This window comes from Elephas maximus, chromosome 17 (assembly GCF_024166365.1).
Source record: "Elephas maximus indicus isolate mEleMax1 chromosome 17, mEleMax1 primary haplotype, whole genome shotgun sequence".
Lineage (NCBI taxonomy): Eukaryota > Metazoa > Chordata > Mammalia > Proboscidea > Elephantidae > Elephas > Elephas maximus.
In genome coordinates this window covers 10,598,730-10,622,721 of record NC_064835.1, presented here as the reverse complement: position 1 = coordinate 10,622,721, position 23,992 = coordinate 10,598,730, and the positions used below count along the sequence as shown (strand labels likewise).

The 23,992-nt window shown below is 52.5% G+C and overlaps 1 protein-coding gene across 1 annotated transcript; it reads left to right on the top strand.

The window, feature by feature from the left end:
* The first annotated feature begins 1,837 nt into the window (after positions 1 to 1,837).
* On the top strand, positions 1,838 to 16,414 carry SCN2B (sodium voltage-gated channel beta subunit 2). The gene is made up of 4 exons (XM_049857470.1): positions 1,838 to 2,080; positions 10,695 to 10,861; positions 11,180 to 11,390; positions 12,446 to 16,414. The coding sequence occupies exons 1-4, from the start codon at positions 2,011 to 2,013 to the stop codon at positions 12,643 to 12,645; spliced, it is 648 nt and encodes a 215-aa protein (XP_049713427.1). The 5' UTR covers positions 1,838 to 2,010; the 3' UTR covers positions 12,646 to 16,414.
* Positions 16,415 to 23,992: the final 7,578 nt, after the last annotated feature.

Below are 23,992 nucleotides of genomic sequence, written 5' to 3'. Positions count from 1 at the left end.
TCCAGCTTTTGCATGCATATGAAGCGACTGAAAACACCATAACACTTTAAAGCGATCTCTTCCAGCTGATTTGCCCAATGTAACGTGTGTTAATTTCTTTCCTCATTTGTAATTAAAAAAGAAAGAAGGAAAGGAAGGAGGGAGGGAGGAAGGGAATTCTCCTATCCCCTCAAAACCAAACCAAATTCCAAGTAGAACTGCCTCATAGGGTTTCCAAGGAGCCCCTGGAGGATTTGAACTGTTGACCTTGCAGTTAAGCAGATGAGCTCTTAACCACAGCACCCCCAGGGCTCTTCACCAAACCCGGGGCTGTTAGAGGAAGGCAGTGGCAGTTCAGCGTTAGAATCCTCACCCTCCGCACGGGAGACCTGGGTTCCGTTCCGAGCTGAGGCTTACATGTTGTTACGATGCTGAGCAGGTTTCAGCGGTGCTTCCAGACGAAGACTGACTAGCAAGAAAGGCCTGGTGATTTATTTCTGAAAATCAGCCAGTGACAACCCTATGGATCACAATGGCGCGATCCACAGCTGATCATGGCACAGAACAGGGCAGCTAATCGTACTCTTGCGCATGAGGTTGCCACGAATTGGGGTCAACTTGAAGGCAGCTAGCTACAAGGGTTGTTAAGACGAAGTGAGGTATCACATGTAAAGCACCTGGCACAGAGTGAACGCTGAACAATACTGGTTGCTACCTCTTCAGTGCGTAAATGGCCCATCACAAAGGCGCGTGATTCCTGCCTGAGAACCTGTGTTCTACTGAACCACTTGATACTCCACCCCAAGTTCTCCTAACTGGTGACATTAGCCTGTTTTTTTCTTTCAAAAGAAAAAAATTCAAACATACACAAAAGAAAAGAGAACTGTATAATGAACACTTCTACCTACCCCCCGCCCATCCATCACCAGCTTCAAAATCAACAGCAATGGCCAGTCATGCCTCAGTGAACTTCTCACCCTTTTTTTCCCCTAGCACCTGTTAAAGCAAATTCCAGTCATATCATTTCACCAATAAATACATCAATGTGTATCTGTGAACAGATTAAAAAAAAAAAAAAGTTGCAGTGGAGCCGATTCTGACTTACAGTGACCCAGTAGGACAGAGTAGGACTGCTCCATAGGTATTTTCAAAGAGCGGCTGGTGGATTTGAACTGCCAACCTTTTGGTCAGCAGCCATAGCTCGCAACCACTGTTAATGGATAAGATGTTAAAAAACATAACCACGATATCTTTATCATGCTCAACAAAATTAAGAATTACTCGTTAACATATTACCCAACAGCCAGTCCATATTTATTTTTTCCCAAGTGTCTCAAAAACGTCTTTTTATTGTTGTTTTGTCTTGATCTTCAGAAGATTCACGTTACATTGGACAGTAAGGTCTCAGTTGTTTGTCCACCCGTCTGCTTTATGAGTTCTGTTTTCAGCGGACGTGCTAGAACAATGAGGAAGTCCTTACTTTCTGAAACACTCCCCAACTCACTTCCCGGAACCCTTTCCAAATAACACAGAAACAAGAAACCTCTCATTTTTTGGCCTTTTATGGAGTTTTTAAATGACAAATAAGTTCTCCCCTTACAACAACTGGAAAGAAATAGATCCTTCCAACAGCTTTCAAAACCCAACAATCATCATAGTGGAGAAGTAAAGCAGATTGGCTTTAGCTCTTGTTTTAGACGGTAAAAATTTCTGGGAACTTCATTCTTTTCAGAAAGACTTTTTTATGCCCTCCCACATGCTGTTTGAAATCCACCAACCACAAAATTTACCCCATCCCCCTTTTTCCTCTCCCTTACACACTCCCTCTCTCTCTCTCTCTATCTTTTTAGCAGCAACATACAAGCCGGCCATATTAGAGAGATGGAAATAAATCTACCTTAATGTTGTGTATGTTTTTGAAGTACATCTGTGCATTTTCTTTTTGGCATCTAACCATTCCTCCGTTGTAGCCCTCGGCCCCTCAAATCACCCTCCCCATACCGCACCCGACTGAGATCTCAGTCTCTGAAAATGCACAGAGATGCCTGGCCACCTGGCCCTGCCTTCAGTCTCACGGGGCTCAGTCTCTTTTTCTCTTTGGGTAAGTTAGACTGCACATCTGCATGCTCCTGAGGGTCCAGAAGTACAGCCACAGCTGGAGGAGGGTGGGGGCAGGGGACAGGAAAGGAGACATGGCTGAGCTTCCCTTCTGCGTCCTTGGAAAGGGGGGCACTCTTGCTGGGGCAGACATTGCAGGGGACTGAATAACGCTGTTACTATCTGGGTCCCAGAAATATTGGGTCAGGGGGTCTGAGTGTTGCTCTGGGCTGAAAATTGCCAAGGGAGGTGCTTTTTCTTTGCCTTTCCCCGAAGTGGACGTAGATGGGGTTGAGGGGCAGAGGGTGGATTGATCTGCAGGCTCTTCATGGATTTCTGTTGTTGTTTAGCTGCTGCAAACGTGGGGTCCTGGGGCTTCATCTGATGCTCCCTTGACCTTTTTGTGAACCTTGTTTCTTGGTATCTGGTGGATTTGGGGCGCTAGGAAAGAGTGTGCCAGGGAGCTGGGGGCAGAAAGTTGAGTCTGGGTCTGGCTTCCTGGCCCTGTTCCACTGGGTTGTTGGGACCTGTGTGGGAGCAGGGTGGGGAGCAGGCTTGAGGAACAGTTCCCTGGGTTGAGAGACCTGCTGAGCAGGCACTGATGGAGAAGGCACCTCTGCCTGGGCCAGAGGGAATGGAGGAGGGGTCAGGTGAAGGGATTCAGGAAAAAATTTAAAAATGGCACGCATGGTCTGAGCTGGGCTGTGGACCTTTAAGGCCATGTCTCAGAACCCCTGTCAAATGGTCCCAAATGTTGATTTCCTATTTGACCACTTACAGACTTCCTGGTGCGTAGATGGGCTAGCAAGTTATTTGCAAGCCTGTTTTATAGGTGGTTTCATTATCGTTCCTAAAGTTATTCTTTGCTGGCGCAGCAACTGAGGGTCAAGTTCAAGGATGGAGGGGTGCCCCCCGTGACAAAGACTCCTTTTATGGTGTGCAATGCTGGGTATTAGTCAGAAGTGCTAAATAGAGACCCTGCGGAGATCCTGGGAGCCTGCCTGATAGGGCCTATTAGCTTTGCTGAGTTATTGGACACACGAACAACAGAGCAGAAATGTTACAGAAGCCTGGCCAGTCAAAAGAGCATGGGCCTTGGGTTCAGACCTGAACTTAAAGGCACCTCTGTCATTTACGTAATGACCGTAGGCAAGTCCCTCAACCCCTTGAGCTTTAGTTCTCTCATGGGTAAATGTGGGGAACATCTACTGCCTGGGGTTTCTATGGATGGGCACATAGTAGGTGCTAATAGCCTTTGTGAGTGCTTTTCTCGTGCCCTGGCATTGTGAATCTTGCTTAGTCCTCACGGTAATCTCATGAGGTAGATACTATTATTATCCCCCTATTACAGATAAAGAAACAGAGGCACAGAGAAGTGAAGTAATGTGCTCAGTAAGGTTACATGACTGGGATAAGGCGAGCTGAGATTTGAACCTCTGATTTCAGCACATTTTCCTAACCTGTGAACTCTACTGCCCCCAGTGTTCAAGAACCAGTACTGCCATATTAACAGTGATCAAGGAATCTTGTGTGCAGGCAAAGAAGGGGAGTTGGGTGAGTGGCCTGTGTGTAAGAGCAGGAGCTGGAAGACAGTTAGGGGGAGCTTCCTGCATGAGGGTGGTGGCCTTGGGAAAGGCATATCCAAGGGGGGAAAGGGAGGGGGCTCTAGAAAGGACCAGAAGCCCTGGGCTAGGGTGTGGCTTAGGAGAATAGGAGGTGAGAGATTGAGGATGGGAGCCTGGGGCAAAGAGTTCAGGATATGCAGGGGTGGTGGTGCCAGGAAGTTAAAGTCTTTGCAAACCTGGGTAGGGAGTATGCAGGAATGGAGAACCTTGACCTTGATTGATGCTGTAATGAGGCAGGCTGCTGCCACCCCAAGGACTGAGGGGGACAAAAGAACTTTGGTGTGGTAGTAGCATGGGTCACCAGGATGGAGGGAGGCCACAAGTGATGAGGCAGGAGATTGCAGCAAGTTCTGGGCTTGTGGGGATGAGTGGAGAGATGGCCCAGTTGGCAAGGGGACAGGCTGGGCAACCTGCTATGAACACAACAGAAGGCTGTGACTAGTTTTTAGCTGGAAATAATCCAAATGGTTGGGCATCTGTAGAGTTTTTCTGCAGACTGTGACGGGGGCCTTGGCTCTAGGGCCACCAACCTAGTAAACAAAGTCTGGGTTATGTTGAGGGGAAGCTTAGAAAGTGGAGTCTGGTCCTCCCTCATTCAGGGGTCTCTGGGTAGCACAAATGGTTAACGCATTTACCTGCTAACCAAAAGGTTGGAGGTTCAAGTCCCAGAGGCACGCCAGAAGAAAGGCCTGGCAATCCACTTCTGAAAAACCGCCACTGAAAACCCTGGGGAGCACAGTTCTACTCTGACACACGTGGGGTCACCACAGGTCGGAGTCGACTGGACAGCAACTGTCCGGTCCTCACTCAGGCCCACTGTCCGGTCCTCACTCAGGCCCACTGTCCGGTCCTCACTCAGGCCCACTGTCCGGTCCTCACTCAGGCCCACTGTCCGGTCCTCACTCAGGCCCACTGTCCGGTCCTCACTCAGGCCCACTGTCTGGTCCTCACTCAGGCCCACTGTCCGTGTTTGCTGCTTGGAGGTAGGGATCCAGACTCGGAGGGGAAGTGCCTTCCCTTCCTTCAACAGACTTCCACGGAAGCGTGTCAGGCATTGTTCTGGGTGCCAAGGACACCAAGACAAAGATCCCCAGAGGCTTCCCAGGGAGACAGACACAGGAATAATCACAGGACAACATGGTGTGTGCTGTAATAATAGTGACAGCGATAACGATCATCATAATAGCAGCTAACATTTGCCGCAGGCTGACTGTGTGCTGGGCACTGTTCTGAGCTTTACTGCATCTAGGAGTCATTCAGTCCTCACCCAGTCATGTGGGATTGGTGTGTTTTTCATTCTCATTTTCCAGATGAGGAAACTGAGGCGCCGGGTGAGCTATCTTGCGTAAGATCAGACTAGAGCTCTGGTCTTAGCCGCTGCACCATTCTGCTCACAAGTCATGTGGGAGAGATATGAGCAGGGCTGAGGAGCCAGCAAGGACGCCGGGGAAGCTGCACCAAGATAGAGTCTCAGGAGCAGAGCTAAGTAGGAAGGCCCCAGGGTGAATGAATTTCCCAATGTGAAGGAGAAACATGTACAAAGGCATGAGAAGCTAAGGAACCCAGAAGTAAGGACTCTGGGGAGCCCTGGTGGTGCAGTGGTTAAGTGTTTGGCTGCTAACCAAAAAGTCAGCAGTTCAAAGCCACTAGTCACTCCCTGGAAACCCTATGGGACACTTCTACTCTATCCCCTATCCTATAGGGTGGCTATGAGTTGGAATTGACTTGTTGGTAACAGGTTTGGTTTTGCTTTTTAAGACCTCTGGGGTCACTGGCGTAGAGGAAGCATGGAGGGATGGGATCTGGCAGGAAGTGAGGCCAGGACAGTAGGTTAGGACCAGATTGCCAAAGAGCTTAGGAGGCTGTGCCCAGGAGCCTGGACTTGATCCTGAAAGCAGAGGGGAGCTAGTGGAGGTTTGGGCGTGAGGAGTGACAAGTTCTGCTCTGTTTTTTCAGACGGGTTGCTCTCATGGCTTGCATGGGGGGTGGACTGGACTGGGAGGGGAGGCCCCAGGATGAGGGAGGGCCCAAACGGTAAGGCAGGGCAGGTGAGGAATGAGGGCTGGGTGTTACATCTAGGAGGCAAGGGCTGCCCAGACAGTGTGCTCCAGATGGCAGGGGAAAGGGTTTCTCTGCTTTGACACTTTTTTTTCAGTCAAGGAGAAAATAAACCTGCCTCATAGGGTTGCCGTGGCGTTGGAAAGAGGTGTGAAGAGAATTGATTTCCAGCCTCTGCAGGAAAGTGTTTGGTGGGAGATGAGCAAGTTTTCCTGATCTCACCAGATGGGCTGGTGGATGACTCTGGGCCAAGGGGCCAGACCTGCTTTGGGGGCGTGGGGGGCCGGCACTGGTGATGTTTTGGAACTAAGGTCAAAAATCAGGTCCTCGCTGCTCACCCTGTTTTCTCATCATTTCTGTGAATTGGAAGCCAGGGACCTGCGCTGAAGGCCTGGTCCCATTTGGAACAACCGGGAAGACTGTGGGCTCTCCTTGCATGGAGTTTCCTTAAATAGGACCGATCTCCTTTGGCCGGCCCACCTAGAGCTGGGGGCTGGCAGCTATGGGGCTGGGCCTTCGATATAAACAGCAAGGGACCTAGTCCCTGGAACACCTTGGAATGACTACCATATTCCCACTCCAACCTCTACCCCTTTACCTCTGTCTGGAGCCAGGTAGCCTGAGCTCAAATTCCCGTACCGCCATTTACTAGCTGTGAATTGGGCTGTTCATTTAATTTCTTTCTGCCTCACTTTCCTCTTCTGGAAACTGGGGTTTTTTGTGAGTATTAAGGAGTCTCTGGGTGCTGCAAATAGTTAAAACATTCAGCTACTAACTGAAAGTTTGGAGATTTCAGTCCACCCAGAGGTGCCTTGGAAGAAAGGCCTGGTGACCTACTTCCAAAAAATCAGCCATTGAGAACCTTACGGAGCACAGCTCCACTCTGACACGAGGCCGCCATGAATTGGAGTCAACTAGATGGCAACTGGTTTCACCGGTTGTGAGTTTTAAACGAGCTAATCCGTGTAGAGTGCTAAACAGTGCCTGACATACAGAAAGAAGTCCTTCCTGTGGCCCCGGAGCCCTGGCGGTGCGGCGGTGAAAAGTTCAGCTGCTAACCATGAAGGTCAGCAGTTTGAATCCACCAGCTGCTCCTTGGAAACCCTATGAGGCAGCTCTACTCTGTCCGATAGGGTCGCTACGAGTCAGAAGTGACTCGATGGCAACGGCTGTCTCCCATTTTCCTGACGCAACGGAGTTAATCAAAGGACCAGGATTTGGCTCACAGCTGTGACGATGCCAGCAAATCACCTAACGTTGCTGATCTGCGGCTTCCTCATCTGTAAAGACACAATGAGAGGCCTGATGTGGTGGAAGGTCTCTGAGGCCCCTCAGGTGCTGAGCCCCTGGCAGGGGCAGATTAACAAGTAAACAAGGTCTCCACAGGCTTAACTGTGTTTATTTACTAATCTGAAGTGCGCAATTTCAAGATGTGGTGAAAACAGGTGGAAGTGTGCACTACAGATTAGTAAGTAAGCACAAGTAAGCCCGAGAGTACCTTGTTTATTGAGGAATCCCTTCCTGGCCACCCTCTGGGATGAAGAGGGCGAGGCCTCCCGCTGAAGTGGGAACCCCCGACCAGGACTCAGAAACTCATGGTTCTGGCTCCGGCTTGTCCTTATTCTCTGTGGCCCTCTTGGGGCCTTGCTTTCCTCTGGTAAAACAACGGGGCCAGATTCACAGTTCTGAGCCCCCTCCCTGCTCTGGCTTTCCCTGATTCGGCAACTCTTCGTGTTCCTCCCCCTGCCTCTGGGACTTGCGTTTGACCTCTCTGCCCACTAGAGGGCACATGTGTTCCGCCTGGTGAATCGTGCTGGCCCGGCACCGCCCCAGGGGGAGAAAGCCTGCACTGCACCCTCGGTCCCCTGGACCCTAGAGCGGGCGCAGCTCCTCACTCCCCACTGCTCTGTGCTTCCACACACGGCAGGATGTGGCTCCTTGAAGATGGAGGGAGGCTAGGGGCGGGAAGCGGCCTGGTGGGCTTCAGGCTCTAATCCTGAGAGCTGCTGGGGGCTGGGGACGGGCAGAAGCAGGGATGGGTCTGAATCCACAGGGTCAGCCAGGACGCAGAGGGAACTTACTCCCAGGTGTCACTCGCAGGCTGCTTTAGGTCTGGGGGCCTGGGAACCTGGCAGACCCTTCAGCGAAAGGGCCTAGAGAAGCAGGGCGTTTCTGGGATACAAGGTGAGCTCAGGACAAGCCCTGCCAAGCGCCTCCCCTGCAGATTTCTCTGCCTCTGCAGAGTGGAGGTGGTGTTGGTATTTCTGCATACCTCCTCCTTGCCTGGCGCTGTGCTAGGTGCTTTCATGATGGATATGCAAGTGCGGGAGGTGGGAACTGGGCCTTGTTCTTCCCGGTGGGCCCACTCAGCCCCCCTGGAGAGCACTTCAATGCACCCCTGGAATCTTCGGCCTTGCAGGCAGGCCCAAACTCTTATCGCCCTATCTAGGGCTCCTCATGATGTCTGAGGCTAGCAATTCAGAGCATCTCCTGTTCTTAAGTCCTGCAACTTCCTCTGGTCACTTGTCCCAGGGGAGGGGCTGAGCAGGCAGATGCTTCCAGCAGGCTTTGGGTCCCCTGTTTCAGGGATGCAGTCCAGGTACTTCTGGGCTGGGCCCAACAGCTTCTGGCAACAAAACAGAAAAATAAGGGCCCTGCTGGGGATTCCCCCCCACCCCTTTGGCCTGGGCTGATCACCAGATCTGGGGGAATTCCAGGGGGCTGCCTTGAGGGGGGACCCTGGGTGGTGCGAATAGTTTGTGCTTGACTATTAACCTCAAGGTTGGAGGTTCGAACCCACCCAGTGTTGCTGTGGAAGAAAGCCCTGGAGAACTGCTTCTGAAAAGATCGTAGCTAAGAAAATCCTGTGGAGCAGTTCTATTCTGTAACACATGGGGTCACCATGAGTCATAATTAACTCAGTAGCAATGAGTTTGGCCTTGAGGGGTCAGTCCCCAGGGTGCCCTCAGGTAAAAAGATGCCCCTAGAAACCCTTCCTGTTTTCGAGGCAGAACCCGAGGAGAATTCGGGATAATCACGGCTACCATCTGCTGAGCGCTCACTGCTGGGCAAACACTGCTCAGTCTTATGTGTATGACCTTATTTAATAATCCAACAATCCTGGGAGGTAGGCGTCATCATCTGTGTTTCACAGAGGAGGATTCTGAGGTGCAAAGAGGCTAAGGAGCATGCCTAGGTTCTCCTAACTGACTGATGGCAGAGTGGGGATTGAACCCAAGTCTAACGGATCCTCTTGTGTATGCTATTTCCCCACCAACAGCTATAACTCTCTCCCAGACTGCGCGAGAGCCTTCTAGCTGGTCTCCCACCTCCACTTTTCCCACCCTCCCACCTGACCCCTTCTCCACCTCCTTTCAGGTCTCTACTCAGTACTAGAGAAACATCCAAAAATATCCTTTAGTCATGTCTGTCCCCCCTCCTCCCCCGGGTGCCAAGCTGTCCTTTGACTTCCTGTCACACTCAGTAAACCCTGTGCTCTGGGCCAAAAGGTGCTTTGTGGCTCGGTCCCTGCCTCACTCTCTGACCTCAGGTCTCACCCTGCTCCTTCTACCTCAGACACCTGAAACTCAGTCCTGCCACCAGGACTTTGCCTTTGCTCGGGTACTGCCTAACATTAGCCCCCGAGAAGCCTTCCCTGACCTCCCTGTAGAAAACAGCACTCCTTCACTTTGCTTTATTTCCTACGGCACTTGACATGTCTCGTGACCTGAAATTACATTATTATTTCCTACTTGTTGATGTCTGCCCACCTCACTAGGATAAAAACTCTGACTCTGCCTGTCTTGTTTGTAGCAATAATCCCCCGGGGCCTAGACTAGTGCCTGGCACGTAGTAGGTGGTTTATAAATATTTGGTGAAGGAATGAGTGATTGATGTGGAACGTTATTATTTAGCCTCTATAAAGAAAATAAATCTCTGAGGGGAACTGGCCTTTGATGATATTGGCAGAGAAGCTTAGAGTTAGGGCCCAGTCTAGGGGGAGGCGAGAGAGGCGGGTGGGGCACAGAATTTAAGGAGGTGTTTGGACGACTCTGAGAATAGGTGTTTTCTTAGGTTTTGCACACCAGGTGGCTCACTTGCCTCACCATATACCAGCCATGCTTAAAACATCAGAGTGCAGTAGGCCTTTCTCAGCCCCTGCACCCTGGCTGTGGCCCAAGTCTGGCGCTTCTTGTAGGATTCCACAGACGCCCACTATTCCTACCCTGCCACCCCGTCAGCCTGTGTCAGCTCCTTGCTGGGGTGGCTCTAGGCCTGACATCTCCAAAAGGGATTCCTGTACCTGTAGACCCATCAGCTGGTCCTTGGGGTTGTGCCTCTTCTTCTGGGTCATCTCCTGTCACCCACTGCTCATGTGCCCTCTTCCCTGCCTGCCAGAAGCCTGGGCATTCTGCTTTGCTCTAGCCCTGCAGTATGGACAGCAAGGCCTTCTGAGCCTCCATCTGTCCCCAAGGCTGCTTGGGCTCAGCAAAGATGATTGGAAGTGGTGGGGAAGAAGGGGGAAACTGAGGCCCAGCTCAGTGAAGCCCCTCATCCAAGGTTTTCAGCTCGCAAGTAAGTGGCAGTGTCAGGAGTGGGGTGAGACAGCCAGGTTGGAGCAGAGGGCTGCCCAACAGTGGTTCTGGAAAAGGTTGGGGGCCATCTGGCTGGACAGATGATTTGGTCTCTCTCCATTCCGAGCTTTGCTCTACCCCCCACTATACTCCTAAAGGGCCACACGTGGTGCCCCTTATGAGCTTTGCCTACCCCCACTCCCACCCCCACTCCCACCCCCTCACTAATTTCAGTGGAAAGAGACTCAGCCCGCTGCCCACAGCTCTGCCCTAACTCTTCCACTCCCCAATGGGTACAGAAGACCACCCCCGCCCTGGCCCTGCCAGCCAGAATCCTCACCAGCTGTGGCTTTGTCTGCAGTGCCACCAGGGCAGAGCATGGAGGTCATGGTACCCCTTATCCTCAATGTCCTCAATGGCTCTGATGCCCGCCTGCCCTGCACCTTCAACTCCTGCTACACAGTGAACCACAAGCAGTTCTCCTTGAACTGGACGTACCAGGAGTGCAGCAACTGCTCAGAGGAGATGGTGAGCCCTGGGCTGGAGGTCGGCAGTGGGTGGGAGCCAGCATGGACGCCCACCTCTCCACCACCTGCCCCTGTACTCTGCCAGGACCTCAGCGTGTTCTGGGTAGTGTGTCTGCTCCAGAGGGCTTTGGGAGAAGGTGCCACACTGGGGTGGCCCCGGGCTGGGGGGGAGGAGGCTGGCCTTTGGAGGTAACCACCTCACTTCCCAGGTCAAGGGATGACATTGAGAGTGGGCGGGAGAAGGGAGCATCCCCGCTGCCCTTTCTGCTCTTGCTCGCCCAGCTGCCCAGCATGTCCTGACCTTTGCTCCAACCGCTAGTTCCTCCAGTTCCGCATGAAGATCATCAACCTGAAGCCAGAGCAGTTTCGAGATCGCGTGGAGTTCTCGGGGAACCCCAGCAAGTACGATGTGTCGGTGACGCTGAAAAACGTGCAGCCTGAAGATAAGGGCATCTACAACTGCTACATCATGAACCCGCCCGACCGCCACCGTGGCCACGGCAGGATTCACCTGCGGGTCCTCATGGAAGGTGGGCAGAGCTGCGGGGCTGGGAGGGGCTCGGGAGCCAGGCTCCTGGGGGCCCTGGACATCCCCGCCCAGCCCCTCTCCAGCATTATCAGCTCAGGGCACCTTTGGGGAGGGTGTGCCCCCGTGAGCGGCAGGAGCAACAGCTTGTGTTTGACCCCCTCTAGTTCCTGAGGGCCTGGGAATGATCGCAGCGAGTCCTTGTACTAACAGCCACCATGATCTTTATAATCATAGCAGCTCCAAGTTACGGGGCTCAATTGAAGCAGTGGTGGTTAGCGGTAGGTAGGATTCTCCCCTTCCATGTGGGAGACCCAGATTTGATTCCGGTTCAGTGGGCCTCACGCGCAGCTATCACCTGTCTGTCGGCGGAAGCTTGCACGTTGCTATGATGCTGAACGGGTTTCAGAGGTGCCTCCCGACTACAGACTAGGAAGAAAGGCCTAGCAATCTGTTTAAAAAAAACCAGCCAATCAGGGCCTATGGATCACAATAGTCTGATCTGCAACCAATCATGGGGACAGCACAGGACCAGGCAGGGTTTTGTTCCACTGTGTGTGGGGTCACCATGAATTGGGGGCCAACTTGATGGCAGCTAACAACAACAATGCTATATCTCAGGCGAAGGACTGAGCTCTAATGCATTATCTCATTTTATCCCCATAAAAACTCTATGAGGGAGGTACTATTATTACCCCCATCTAACAGATGAGGAAACTGAGGCTTAGAGAGGAAAAGTAAGGCCAAGGTCACACAATGAATAAACAGTAAAATCGGGACTCAGATCTGGACCTATTTTATCTTCAAGTCCATGCTCTTAAACACTCTATTATACTCCCTCCTCTGGGGGCTTATCAATGCCCTAGAATGTCTTTTGCGGGGGAGGCATTTAGAGGTAAAATTCCTGGGTTGATTTTTTACTTTCACTAAAGTCCCTTCCGTGGAAGAGAGTAAAGTCAGGGCCACCCCACATACTGCATGGGAGTGTGGAAGGACATGGGAGAAGACCCCCTTTTGTAGGCCTAGTGCTCAGGGGGTCTGTTTTCTTTTCCTCTCCAGAACCCCCTGAGCGGGATTCCACAGTGGCAGTGATTGTGGGCGCCTCGGTAGGGGGATTCCTGGCTGTGGTCATCTTGGTGCTGATGGTAGTCAAGTGCGTGAGGAGGAAAAAAGAGCAGAAACTGAGCACTGATGACCTGAAGACCGAGGAAGAAGGCAAGACGGATGGCGAGGGCAATGCGGACGATGGCACCAAGTAACAGGCGGGCTGCCCGGCCTGCCGCCCTCCCCTGTGTCCTGTCTCCCCCGACTCTGCCCCGTACAGTGTGACCCCGCCTGCCCTCTCTTGGTGTGCTTCTCTTGAACCAGGATCCCAGTGCCGACCTTGGGCCTCTGAGCCCCTCATTTCTTGCCCCCCACCCTGTACCAAGAGTGACCCACCTCTCTTTCATCTGAGAAACCTGCCATGACCTATGGGACGTGTGGGCCCTGGGGCAGGGGAATGGGGCTCAAACCCGCCAGTCCCTGAGAGGAGGCAGGGGGCATGTGTGAGGGCCCCAGAGAAAGAAGGGTGAGGGTGGAGTGGTGGAGGAAGGGGTCAGCTTCTAAGTCTGGCCAGTGCTTGGACTCTTCGGGCAGTGGCTTCAGAAGGACCTGGTGTGGGCTCTCTGTGCTGACCAGAGCTGCCTCAGGAAGGCATGGTACGCTTCTCTGGCTGCTCCCAGCAGGCTGGGGGTGGTGATGGGCTCCTATAATTTGGAATAGGAGGATATACTAAAGGGACTACTGTGAATTTCCAGGACATTGAAGGAAAGCTGGGGTTGGAGGCAAAACTGGAGGTAAGCCTGGGCCCCAGGAGTTCTGCGCTGACCCTCTTGTCCGTTGATAGCTGCTACCACAGAAGCCTTTTGGTTTTCTGATGGCCGCTAATCCCGTGGGATTTTTGGTGTAACCAGCACTGAACGAGCAGCTAAGATGGGCTGTACCTGGATTGTGTTGTTCCAGGTAGTGGTCATTTTCCACCATAGTTACCTACCAATAGAAGACTCATTTCAAAGTCAGCTGAGGGATGAAGGGGTGGAGGCACCATTGTAAAGTACAGTTTGCTTTGGATTGTCTTCTCAGGAGCAGTAAGGTGCAGGAATGAGGAAGGGAGTGGAGGGCGTTGGCAGAGGGATTGCTGTGCAGAGTGAAAGCAGCCTCATCCAAGGGTTCTGTGTGGACTTTGCCACTTGCCCTCAGTAGGGTTTTCAGCTGGCTTTTGGCCAGAGGCCAGGGACTGTACTCAGAACACCCTAAGGGGAAAGTGAGGGGCAGACTTGGAGGCTCTTAGATCCTAGGGTCATGTCACATCTGGAGCCCCGGTATACCTTCCTCTGCCTCAATAACGCCCTTTGTGGAGAGGAAAGTAGGACTTGTGGGGAGCCAACTTTCACTGCCATTTTACCCACATTAAAGCAGGCTGCTTAAGCCGAGAGAGAGAGGGAGAGAGACAGACAGAGCAGAGAGACAAACTACTGACTCAGAGGATACTACCTTGAAAGACCCTCAGGTATCAACTAGCCAAGTCACTCCTGTCAGATGGGGAAACTGAGGCTCAAACTAAACCTGATATTCTTGCCATTTTCTCCTCCGGCTTCTCAGTCTCCAGTTTGAATCAACACAGCCATAATTTTTCCAGTGGGAGGGGCCTTTCTGGACTGGTAGGTGAAGGAGGCGGACTTCTCCCAGGAGCCTAGTCCCTTCAGGCTATGGCTGAGGCAGGGGTGGAGTGGAGGCAGGGGTGGAGTGGCAGCGGTGAGGGCAGAGTTGACAGTGATGCCCCATTCCCTCTCCAGGCTGAGCCCCTTCAGCACTCTAGCCTTTCCAGGCAAGCTCAGCCCCTACCCCTGGCTCAGGGAGTTAGCACCCAGGGCAGGGAGTAAGGTTGGGGGCAGAGGGTGGAGACAGGACTATGATAGTCTCAGGGACCTACCCCTGCCTCTGCCTATCAGATAGCCAATTTGAGGAGGGAGCAGTAGCACGTGGGAGGTTCAGTTTAATTCACTTCAACACCCATTTATTGAGCATCTGCTATTGCCAGGCACGTGCTGGGTGCCCGGGACACACAAAGCCATAACGGAGTTGGGAACTGCTAGGTCAGCACTGCGGGGACCAAGATTAGTTTTTTGGTGCATCTAATTCCATCTCTGCAACCATTGCCTAGGAGGCTGGAGTTGGGAAAGAAGGAAGGAATTCCAGAGTCTGGGCCCTGGGAAGAAAGGAAAGGGAGGCAAGGAGGAAGATAAAACAGAGAAGAGAGTGCAGAGGCCAGGTTGGGGGAAATCAGAGGATGGGCAACCAGCCAGATTGCTCCTGAGTGAGAGGAGTCCAGCCTGTCTGGAGTTCTAATCTCATCGGCTCAGAACCTAACTGCCAATCAACACACTGCCAATGAGGTGGGCTAAGCCACCAGGATGCCTGGAGCAGGTGGATGTCGCCCATCCTTCCAGCCAACCAGCTGAGAGGGGAGAGCTGGGTGGGGCACCTCATGCCAGTTGAGACCAAGGGTGGTTGTATACACTTCTGCAACTTGAAGATTGCATTGTTTGGCAATCTCTTAAGTGCCCTCCTCTCCCAGGATGAGTGAGGATCCGCTCTCTTTTTTCCAGGACTCATGACATTTAGGGGAGTTATTTGCAAGATTCCCTAGGTGTATTTGAAGAAGCCCTAACGCTCCATAAAGAAGCCCAAGACTTCTGAGCTCTTTCCCTTCTCTGCCCTGACCAAGGGAGGCCGAGGGAAAGCCGTGCTTCTTCACGCCCTCAGGATCCCAAGCAGATGGGGATGGGTCAGGAACCACCTTTGCCCCAGGTGCCCACCTTTATATGCACTTTGTCCTCCAGCCTCTTGCAATCTCCTGTCCATCAAGATCGCGAGGTCTCCCAGAGCTGCCTCCCCCAGGGCAGTGAGGTTGAGAGCAAACCGGGGCTTCTGTGAGAAGAGGTGGGAAACGAGTGAGATGTTTCCACAGCAGCCATTCTCGACCTTGCTTTCCAGCGTATGCCAGCAAGCCATTTCTCTCCCTGCACAGTAGGGCTCGAGCCCCACTTCTGGCTGCATGTTCCCACCACTGCACTCTGCCAAATTCAGTCTGCTGGCCTTCTCAACCTCCCCTGCCTCTCCTGCTCTCTCAGACCCCCTTTTCTGTCTCCTCTTCCTAATTAAGGACCACTGTTTTTTTTTTGTACAGAGAGATGGGCTGGCCAACTATGGAATTTAGCTTATACGAACAAAGCACAATTTTTTCAGGACTGAAATGCCTTGAGGTGCCTTGGAACCGGCCTTGAAAATAGATATCTGCCCCCTAAAAAAACCTAGCTACGGACTAATCACAGTTATCTCAATTTATAAAAAGAAAAATCTGGTTGGATCCATATTTCTCCTTTTGAGTCTTCTTGGGGCTGGTAACTATTTACAAGGTCAGGTTAAGCAGATGGACAATTGAAAATACCGGCCAGCTCCAAAGAGATAGTCCCAGGCCATAGGAATGGCTTGGTGCAGTTTGAAATGGGCGATGAATCAAGAAATTTCCTTCCTAGTTATGTCTTAATGATATATAGCCTGTGTCTTAAAGTATTTTCTGCCTCTTGCTGATGTCTTCCTTTATTGAAGCTTGCTGTTGCATTGTACATAGTCTATATACAGATATAGATATATATACAAATATAAAACATCTCACTATACCCATCTCAAAAGTTACATGGGGAAGGGAGGGTCATCATTTCTCAATGTTTTGAGTTGATTAACCAAAGGCAAATTCTGGAATATTCTTATGGCTTTTTGTGTACTTGGAGGGGAAAGCCCAACTACTTCCACACTTTCTAGGTTTTATGTGCAATGTGGTGGTTGGAGGGGGTGATGGGGAGAGAAACATAAATGATCCTATGTGACCTGACTGCTGTGGTGTATCTGCTTTTTGGAGCAGACTGAATTTCTTTTGCAGTTTGTCTTATTGCTTGGATCACTTGGCTAAAATAAATAGACTGTCTCCCCTGAACATCCTTCGAGTGTGGCTTTTTTCAGGAGTGTACAGTGGGTAGGGTGAAGCTTAGCCGGAATCTTGACAAAGACTCCTGACTCTCCTTTCTTGCTAATCCCATGGACATCTCCAGGTCTCCATCAGCTGAGGACCTCGAAGCTCTTACCCAACAACGAAGAGGTCGTTCTACTCCATTCATGTTTCCTCTCTTTTCCCCTTTGCCTTCCCAGAATCCTGGGGGACTCTACCCAGCTTGGAAATACCCTAGGAACAGGGTGGATGAACACTCACTTCTTGGAGGGCTCTTGGTTAATTCTGGGGTGAAGACAACCCTTTAAGCTCTGAAGGCTAACGCTGATGTTGGCTATTATCTATTATTGCATGGACAGATGGGCCATCCTTCCTGCTCTTTGATTCTAAACTGTGTCTTACTAGGCAGATACCTCTTGCTTGCTCAGGACTCAGGAAAAACAGATAACAGCTGGCCAGAGCCTGCCTTCACGCAACTTGAGGATAAAGGTGGCTGGTGGGAAGAGTCAAGTTGCTCACATCCCTTCTACACACTGTTGTATTCCATTTACGTACTGCTGAATCAGCTCTAAGAACTTCAGGACCAAATGCTACTCCCTGCCTAGGGGCTCCACTATCCCAGACCTGCTCTGTTTTTTTCCTCTCTTGCTCCCTGTTCTTATGTCTCTCTTTGCATCTCTTATCTCTTACACACACACACACGTACACACGCACACACGCGCGTGCACCTAGGAGGCTTCCAGATAAGAAAAGCCTGAACTTCTCAAATGGCAAGGAAATGCCTAAGTGGCTGGGTCCTACTTTTCTCCCACTTTTTCTGTCATTTGTTTGCTCCCTGCTGACTCAGAGACCCTGGCTGGTGGTTAGTGATCCAATGCATTTTAGAACATTCCAGGAAGGTCCTGACATTGGTGGTCCTAACATCTGCAGGGATTACAGCTGCTACCTGACAGAGAAGCCAGAAAGGAGGTGGCGGCATTAAACAGAGGTGGCTGGAATTTAATAGACCAAAGGTACCTTGGTTTAAGAGGATGTTGCCCCCTGGCACTCTTGAAATCTGAGGATAGGATGTCAGGGAGGTTAACAGATAGGGAAACTGAGGTGAGGGGTGTGGATTGAGCAGCAGAAAGTACAGAGATTCTGGCTGGTCCCTTCCTGAGTGGAGACAGGCCACTCATCTAGGACTTTTCTCCCAGAACGCTTTGAGGATACAAGCTGGGCCTGGCTTCCATGAAGGTTAGGTATGGCTCAGGCACCTCTTCTACACCGATGTTCTTTGGCCCAGCCTGTGTTGGGTGGGTGGGATAGTTTTGATTGGGGAGTGAGCTGCATTGTGGGGAAGGGTTGGCTCCCACCCTGCTACTCAGAATTGGTTAATGGCTCCAATTGGGGTACAGGTATCTGTACAAGAGTAGTCCCCCAACCCTCACTGCTGCTTCACTTCCTACTAGTAGGAGGCCCCTGCAGGGCTCAGGCACAGCCAGAAGACTCATATCCTTTAGCTCCAAAATCTCAGAGTCCCATTCCTACGTTCCAATGGCGTGTCCTATTCATGGTTGTTTGTATATAGGCCTGCCCACTTCTGGCTTCCACCAAATAGGAATCAGTACTCTGAGGCTTACAGCTCTTGAAGGCCAAAAGGAATTGACAGGAGAGTAGAACCTCAGAGACAAAAGGGACCCCAGGGAATACCCCAGAACTGGGAAGTGACTTGCTTAAGGCCACGTGATGAGTCAGCGATATGGCCTTGCATCGGGCTCCAGGTCTGGTGTTCTTCCTATAGCCCACACCCCAGACTGGGCCTAGCGCTCAGCACAGCAGCACACACAAGCCCAGGCTCCTGCCCTACCCCTCCCCAGCTGGACCTAAGTTGATCTAGAGGGGACACACGTGCTTCTTGTAAGGGTTCAGTCTTTAAGGCTCAGGTTCAGAGAGGGAAAGTGATTTTCCCAAAGTCACAAGTTGGCTAGTCATTAGACAGAGCTTACATTAGAACCCAAGTCTCTCCTCCCCAGCCTGGGCTGACCTGATGTCCATGGGCAAGAAGACTCATGGCCTGTAGCTCCAAATCCCAGAGTCCTATTCCTGTGCTTCAGCAGCGTGACCTGCTCATGTTGGTTTGTAAATGGGATCCTCGTAGGCCATTTGTCTCCTCCTCATCTCTTTGAGGAGAAGCGAACCTAGGAAACCTCAGGTGAGAGGGGTCTGGGGCAGTGCCTGATGGGATGCTGGCTGGGCAGCTGGATGCAGGACAGTAGGACGAGCTACTCCCTGGGTCTCCAGGCCTCCTCCCTTGGCACGTCAGGAACTCACAAGGTCCACACTGATGAGTTCACGCTGGCAGGGCTTTGTAAGAACTCTGCTCAGATGTCCTCCACCCTTTCCACAGACCCCTTACCCTGAACCCCACCAGGTTCCAGTCATTTCTGGCTGCCTGCTAACGTGCTGATGTCCAGGGACATCAGCCACCTCTTATGATAGGCCCTGGTTGCCTAGCGGATGAGTGCTCCAGAGGGCCTTGGGGAAGGAAGCCCAGCTGAGAACCATATCTTGGCATCTTGATTTGGATTTCCTGGGGTCTAGCCCAAGACCTCACTCCCCTGCAGGCTGAGGAGGCCCTCTGGCTGGAAAATGGAGAAAGGCCCTGGGGATGGAGGTGGTGGGAGTAGATGCATTGCATGTGGGAGACTGGGTAGCTGGGTGAGGCAGCTTTTCCTTTTCTCTGGCAATAGTGACCTTGGGAGTCCAGGAGGTGCTGGGTGAAGGGGGGCAAGTGGATGCTGGACACTGGGCTTGGGTACTTGGAATTCCATGGGAGGGACTTCCCCTCACAGCCCTAGCAAAGTCACTTTTATTCCAGCCACAGTGGCTTCTGCTTCTCAACTGGGACACATTCCCTGTAAACAGCTGGCAAAGGGGCTAGGAGCTGTTCGCCTCCACAGACTGAGAGCTCCTCCTGTAGGTCATCAGACAGAAGAAGAGGGTGTGCTCAGCCAAGAGGAGAAGTGTGCATCGCAGCTGCCGGCCAATACAGCAGCCTGGGCTGCGGCCACAGGAGAGGGATCGGACTAGCCTGTTCTGTCCCAAGGCAAAACATTAGGGCTAATGGGCGGAGACAGTTATTGATCCAATATAAGTCAGAGCCCTGCACGGATTGAATTTCTCTGAGGTAATGAGATCCCCATCCAGGAAGGTATTCAAGTATAGTTTGGGGGTGTTGTGAGAAGATTCATGTATCAGAAAGTACTTTTAGATGCCCTTTAGGTTTACTGACAGTGGCCACCTGCGGCCCTCATTTTAGGATTCAAATAATAGAAGTGGGATTAACTCTTGCAGTTGAGTGATTCTGACTCATAGCAACCCTACAGAGCAGAGTAGAACTGCCCCATAGGGTTTCCAAGGCTGGAATCTTTACGGAAGCAGGCTGCCACATCTGCAGAGCAGCTGATCTTGGCGGTTAGCAGCCGAGCACTTTAACTACTGTGCCGCCAGGGATCTTCTAACCCTTGCTTACCTGAAGGTAAATACGACATGGGCATGGACAAACTCCTGCTCCTCTGCTTTCTTCCTCAGTCATGCTATCCCCTGCCTGTCTCTGCACCCTGCCACCCCTTTATCTGATTCTTTTTAAATTGATTTATCAATGGGAGGATGGTAGCCCCTATGCAGGGTGAGAAATAAGCTGGGAGCCCAGTGGGAACTGGGGACCTTCTTGCCAAAGGTCTGGCCAAGTCTAACTTGCCTTCCTTGGCCCATCAGCCATGGTTCAAACACTTCCCTGTCCTCCCAGTCAAGGCTGTAGATGAAAAAGCCACAGCCCTCCTCTGCCTCCTCCTCCCTTGGCCCCCAACTCCCCCGTCCCTGCTCCCGGCATGCTCACACACTGACTCTCACTAGCCTGACCCTGGTGGAAGGGCTGTGGGGTGGTTTCCATATCCAGGCTGTATGGGTTTAGAGGGTGTACACGGGTGGGGTGGGAGTGAGTATGAGCTGACTAGACTAGGAAGAATAGCTACAATTTCTTGGTACCTATTGTGTGCCTGGCACTGAGCTAGGTATTCTATGTCTATCAGTTTACTTGATCCTTACGACGACGCCACAAAATATGCATTCTTTTCTCATTTTTACAGATGAGGAAACTGAGGTTATGATATACTAAGTGTGGGTACAAGCAAGGCGACATGGCTGGAAAATAGCACAGCCAGAATTCAAACCCAGGACCAAGGCCATCACCTCATGCTGCTAGAAAGGACAGTGGACTGGCCTCTTGAAGCCCAAAGGCCACTCTGAGGCTTGGGGTGGGTGGGGGAAGGATGACTTGGAGCCGACCTCAAAATGACCATGACCAAAAGCGTTTGGAAGCAGAGTCAGAGCCTTCCCCATAGGCCACTAACATCACTACCCCCTCCACGGCCCAGCCCTTGACCCCACAGGTCTGGGCAAACAGCTCTGGCCTCTGCTGGCCACCTTCTTCTCTCTTGGTGCCCAGCTTCTCTCATCTACTGAAAGTCTGTAGATCCCCTTCTTCGCCTACTGGCCAGTTGTCTCCCTGTCTCTACCCCTCCTACACACACTCAAACTTCTTGAAGTTACCCTCCACTCTGGGAGAGCCCCTCTGCTGCCATGCTTCCCTTCCTTCCTCTTAGCCACTCCGTGTCCCCCAGCACCAGCACCTTCTTCCCCTGCCATATCTCCTCTCCTAGGTCCTATTCTCCCCTCCTCTCCCTGTAATGCCTCTTTGCAAGCCCCACTGGGACGGGCCCAGGACACTTAGGAAGTTCTGCCTGGCACTCCATACCATTTGATGTCTCTGGCCTCGCCAGGCTAATCTGTCTCATGTGCCCAGTTCAGGGGCAGGACCAGGCCTAGGATTCCAGGGGAACATCTGGACATTCAGCTGGCAAAGCAGTCCCATGGGAAGCCAGGCTACAATGAATGACAAACCTTACCAATGTCTCCAGCCCCCAGCCCTCCTGAGTCCCCATCCTCCCTTGACGGGGGGTAGGGGAGTATGGTGACCCATGAAGCAGAGAGGTAAACATAGCTCTGGGGTGCTGAGAGGGCTGAGACCATGCCCCAGGGCTTCACACCCCACCCTAACGCGGCTCAGAATAATGGGATGCCCGGGACTCACCCCATCTCTGAGCTGCAGCGAGGGAAGCAGACGCCTGCTCCTGGAGGTGGGCATACACCCCTCTCCAGCTTGGGACTATCTGATGAGCAGCATTCTGGTCAGAATATTTCAGCTCCCTCCTCCCTCTGCCCTCCTTCTCCCAATGAGCTCATCTGTCTGGGGCTCCTCACCCCCGTCGGCCTGAAAGGATATTCGGATGGAACCTGGCAGAAAGCAGAAAAAGGGGAAGGGAAGGATGGAGGAGGTGGATGCCTACCTGCCTGTGCCCAGAGACCTTAGAAAGTGGAGATGGGTGAGAAGCAGCATCGGATTCTCCTGGAAGGGGGCTTCAGGAGTGTATCTCTACTCCAACTTGCTGGGGGATGCGAGTTGCCAGGTGGCTCCAGACATGGGGGTGGGGGTGGGGAGTGGCGGGCTGAAGTGGCCAGTGCTGCGATCTCTGCTGGACTGCTGAGCCACTTGCCTGCGGGTTCGTTTGGTGCATGCTGTCCTGTTAACCCCCTAGGCACCTGCCAAACTTCACTGGATGCTAAGAATGTGGCTGGGGGTCCGTGGGTGCTCTGGCCTGGAGGGGCGAGGTAGGGAATAGGAAGGGGCAGGAAACAGCCCTAGGTACACTAGAAGGAGGCTCCCAAAAGTTTGCCCGGTTAGGGTCCATCCAACCTACAAGGCAGAAGGATTTGTGGGCATTTAAGTTAAGGCATGCAGAGAATCTTGGTGCCTGCAGGTCCACGGTCAGGTCCTGAGGCCGGTCCTGTTTACGACCAGAGGGTAGCTCAGGGAAGGTGAAGCAGACGCTGCTCCTGAGGCTGCAGAGGAGCCGTGAAGTGGGGGTGTAGGGGCCTCTCTGCAGAGCCCTTGTTGTCTGGCCCTAAGAGCCAAGTCAGCACCAAGCTCCAACTCCGTTACCTGCAATGCCCCGACAGGAACCAACCGCGAGGGTTTATGGGGGAGAAACGGGGAGAGGGAGGCGGGCGGCAAGGGCAATAGGGGACCCAGAGGGGGAGGAGGCTCTCTGCCAGGCTCTTGTTACTTAGGAGGAACACCTCCCAAAATAGCTCCGGAGACCTCATCAGAGCTCTCCCGTTCCCTTCCTTCCTCCCCTGCACGGGGTCTTGGCCAGATTTCTGGGAACTGACGGGACTGAGCCTTCTATCTCCCCAGCCCCTGTCCTCTGTAGAAGGTGATGCCACCCCAAGGGGGCTTTCCGGTGTAAGGGCAGCTCCGGAGGCAGGAGGCGGGGAGCTGGAGCTCTGCCCCCATTACTGCCCATCCCACTACCCCCACCCCCACCCCCACCCCCACACTGACTCCTCTGCAGGCTGGCCCCTCCTGGAAAAGGGGGATCGCTCTCCTTCTTGCTCCAATCCGGCTCCCTGGGTGGGCTGCGAGGAGTGGGGGGTGGGGTGGGGGGGTGGGGTGGGGGTGGGGGTGGGCGGTGAACTGAGTCTGCTGGCTGAGTCTCAGAGAGGACTGTTGGACTAACTGCTTCAAAGAAGCCTGCATGAATCCCCCAAGGAAACAATCTCCTTCCCCTTAAACCTAGGTCTCTCTCATCCAGCCTGAGCGTGAACAGCTCTTTGGCAGCTCCTTGGTACAGGGTCCCATCCATCTCTGCATCCCTGAAAACTTGCTCTTCAAGGTATTTCTGAGCCAGGCCACCCAAGCCTTGACTGTGCTTTACCCCATCACCAGGAATCAAGCCCACTGGGACCACAGAAAACATCACCCCTGCCTCCCAGGGACTTCCAGCAGCAGGCAGGGGAGGGGCCCTCTTCTTCCTAGCCGCGCCCAGTGACTGGGGGTTTCTGAGCTGGGTGAGCGTTTTCGAAAGGTGGGAGAGAAGGAACTTCAACCTTTTGTCTCTCTCCTGGCATCCTCAGAGGATCCTCTCAGCTGGATCAATGGACTCATAATATGTGAAAGGTTTTTGAGAATTTTTGAGGAAAGTGCTTTATAAGTGTAGAAACCCTCTAGCCACTAATGCATTTCTGAAGCATATTTCAGCCCAGCTGCAGAGCCCTCCTGGTGTTCCTTAGAAGAGAGCTGGGGGTGTGGGGTGGGGAGCCAAAGAATGGGGGAGGTTCTAATTTTGGCTTGAACCGGGGAATTTTCTCTGTGACCTTGGGCAACTCAGCTGAGCTCTCCGGGCCTGTTTCTTCATCTGTAAGGTGTCAGAGTTTTCTAAGGACCCTGCTAGCTCTAAGAATCTGTGAGCGGTGAGGCAGCAGGGAAGGTGGAGGAGAGGGCACTGAGGAGGAAGTTGGTCCTGTTGCCTGTCACCAGGATCTAAAGATATCCACAGAGCTCTGTCCCCTCCCCCTTCTCTGGGCAGGGGTCACTTTCCTTCCCTTTGGCTCACCTCCTCTCTCACCTCAGCCTCTTGCTCTGAGAAATATGACCCCTGCTGTAAAAATAAAGT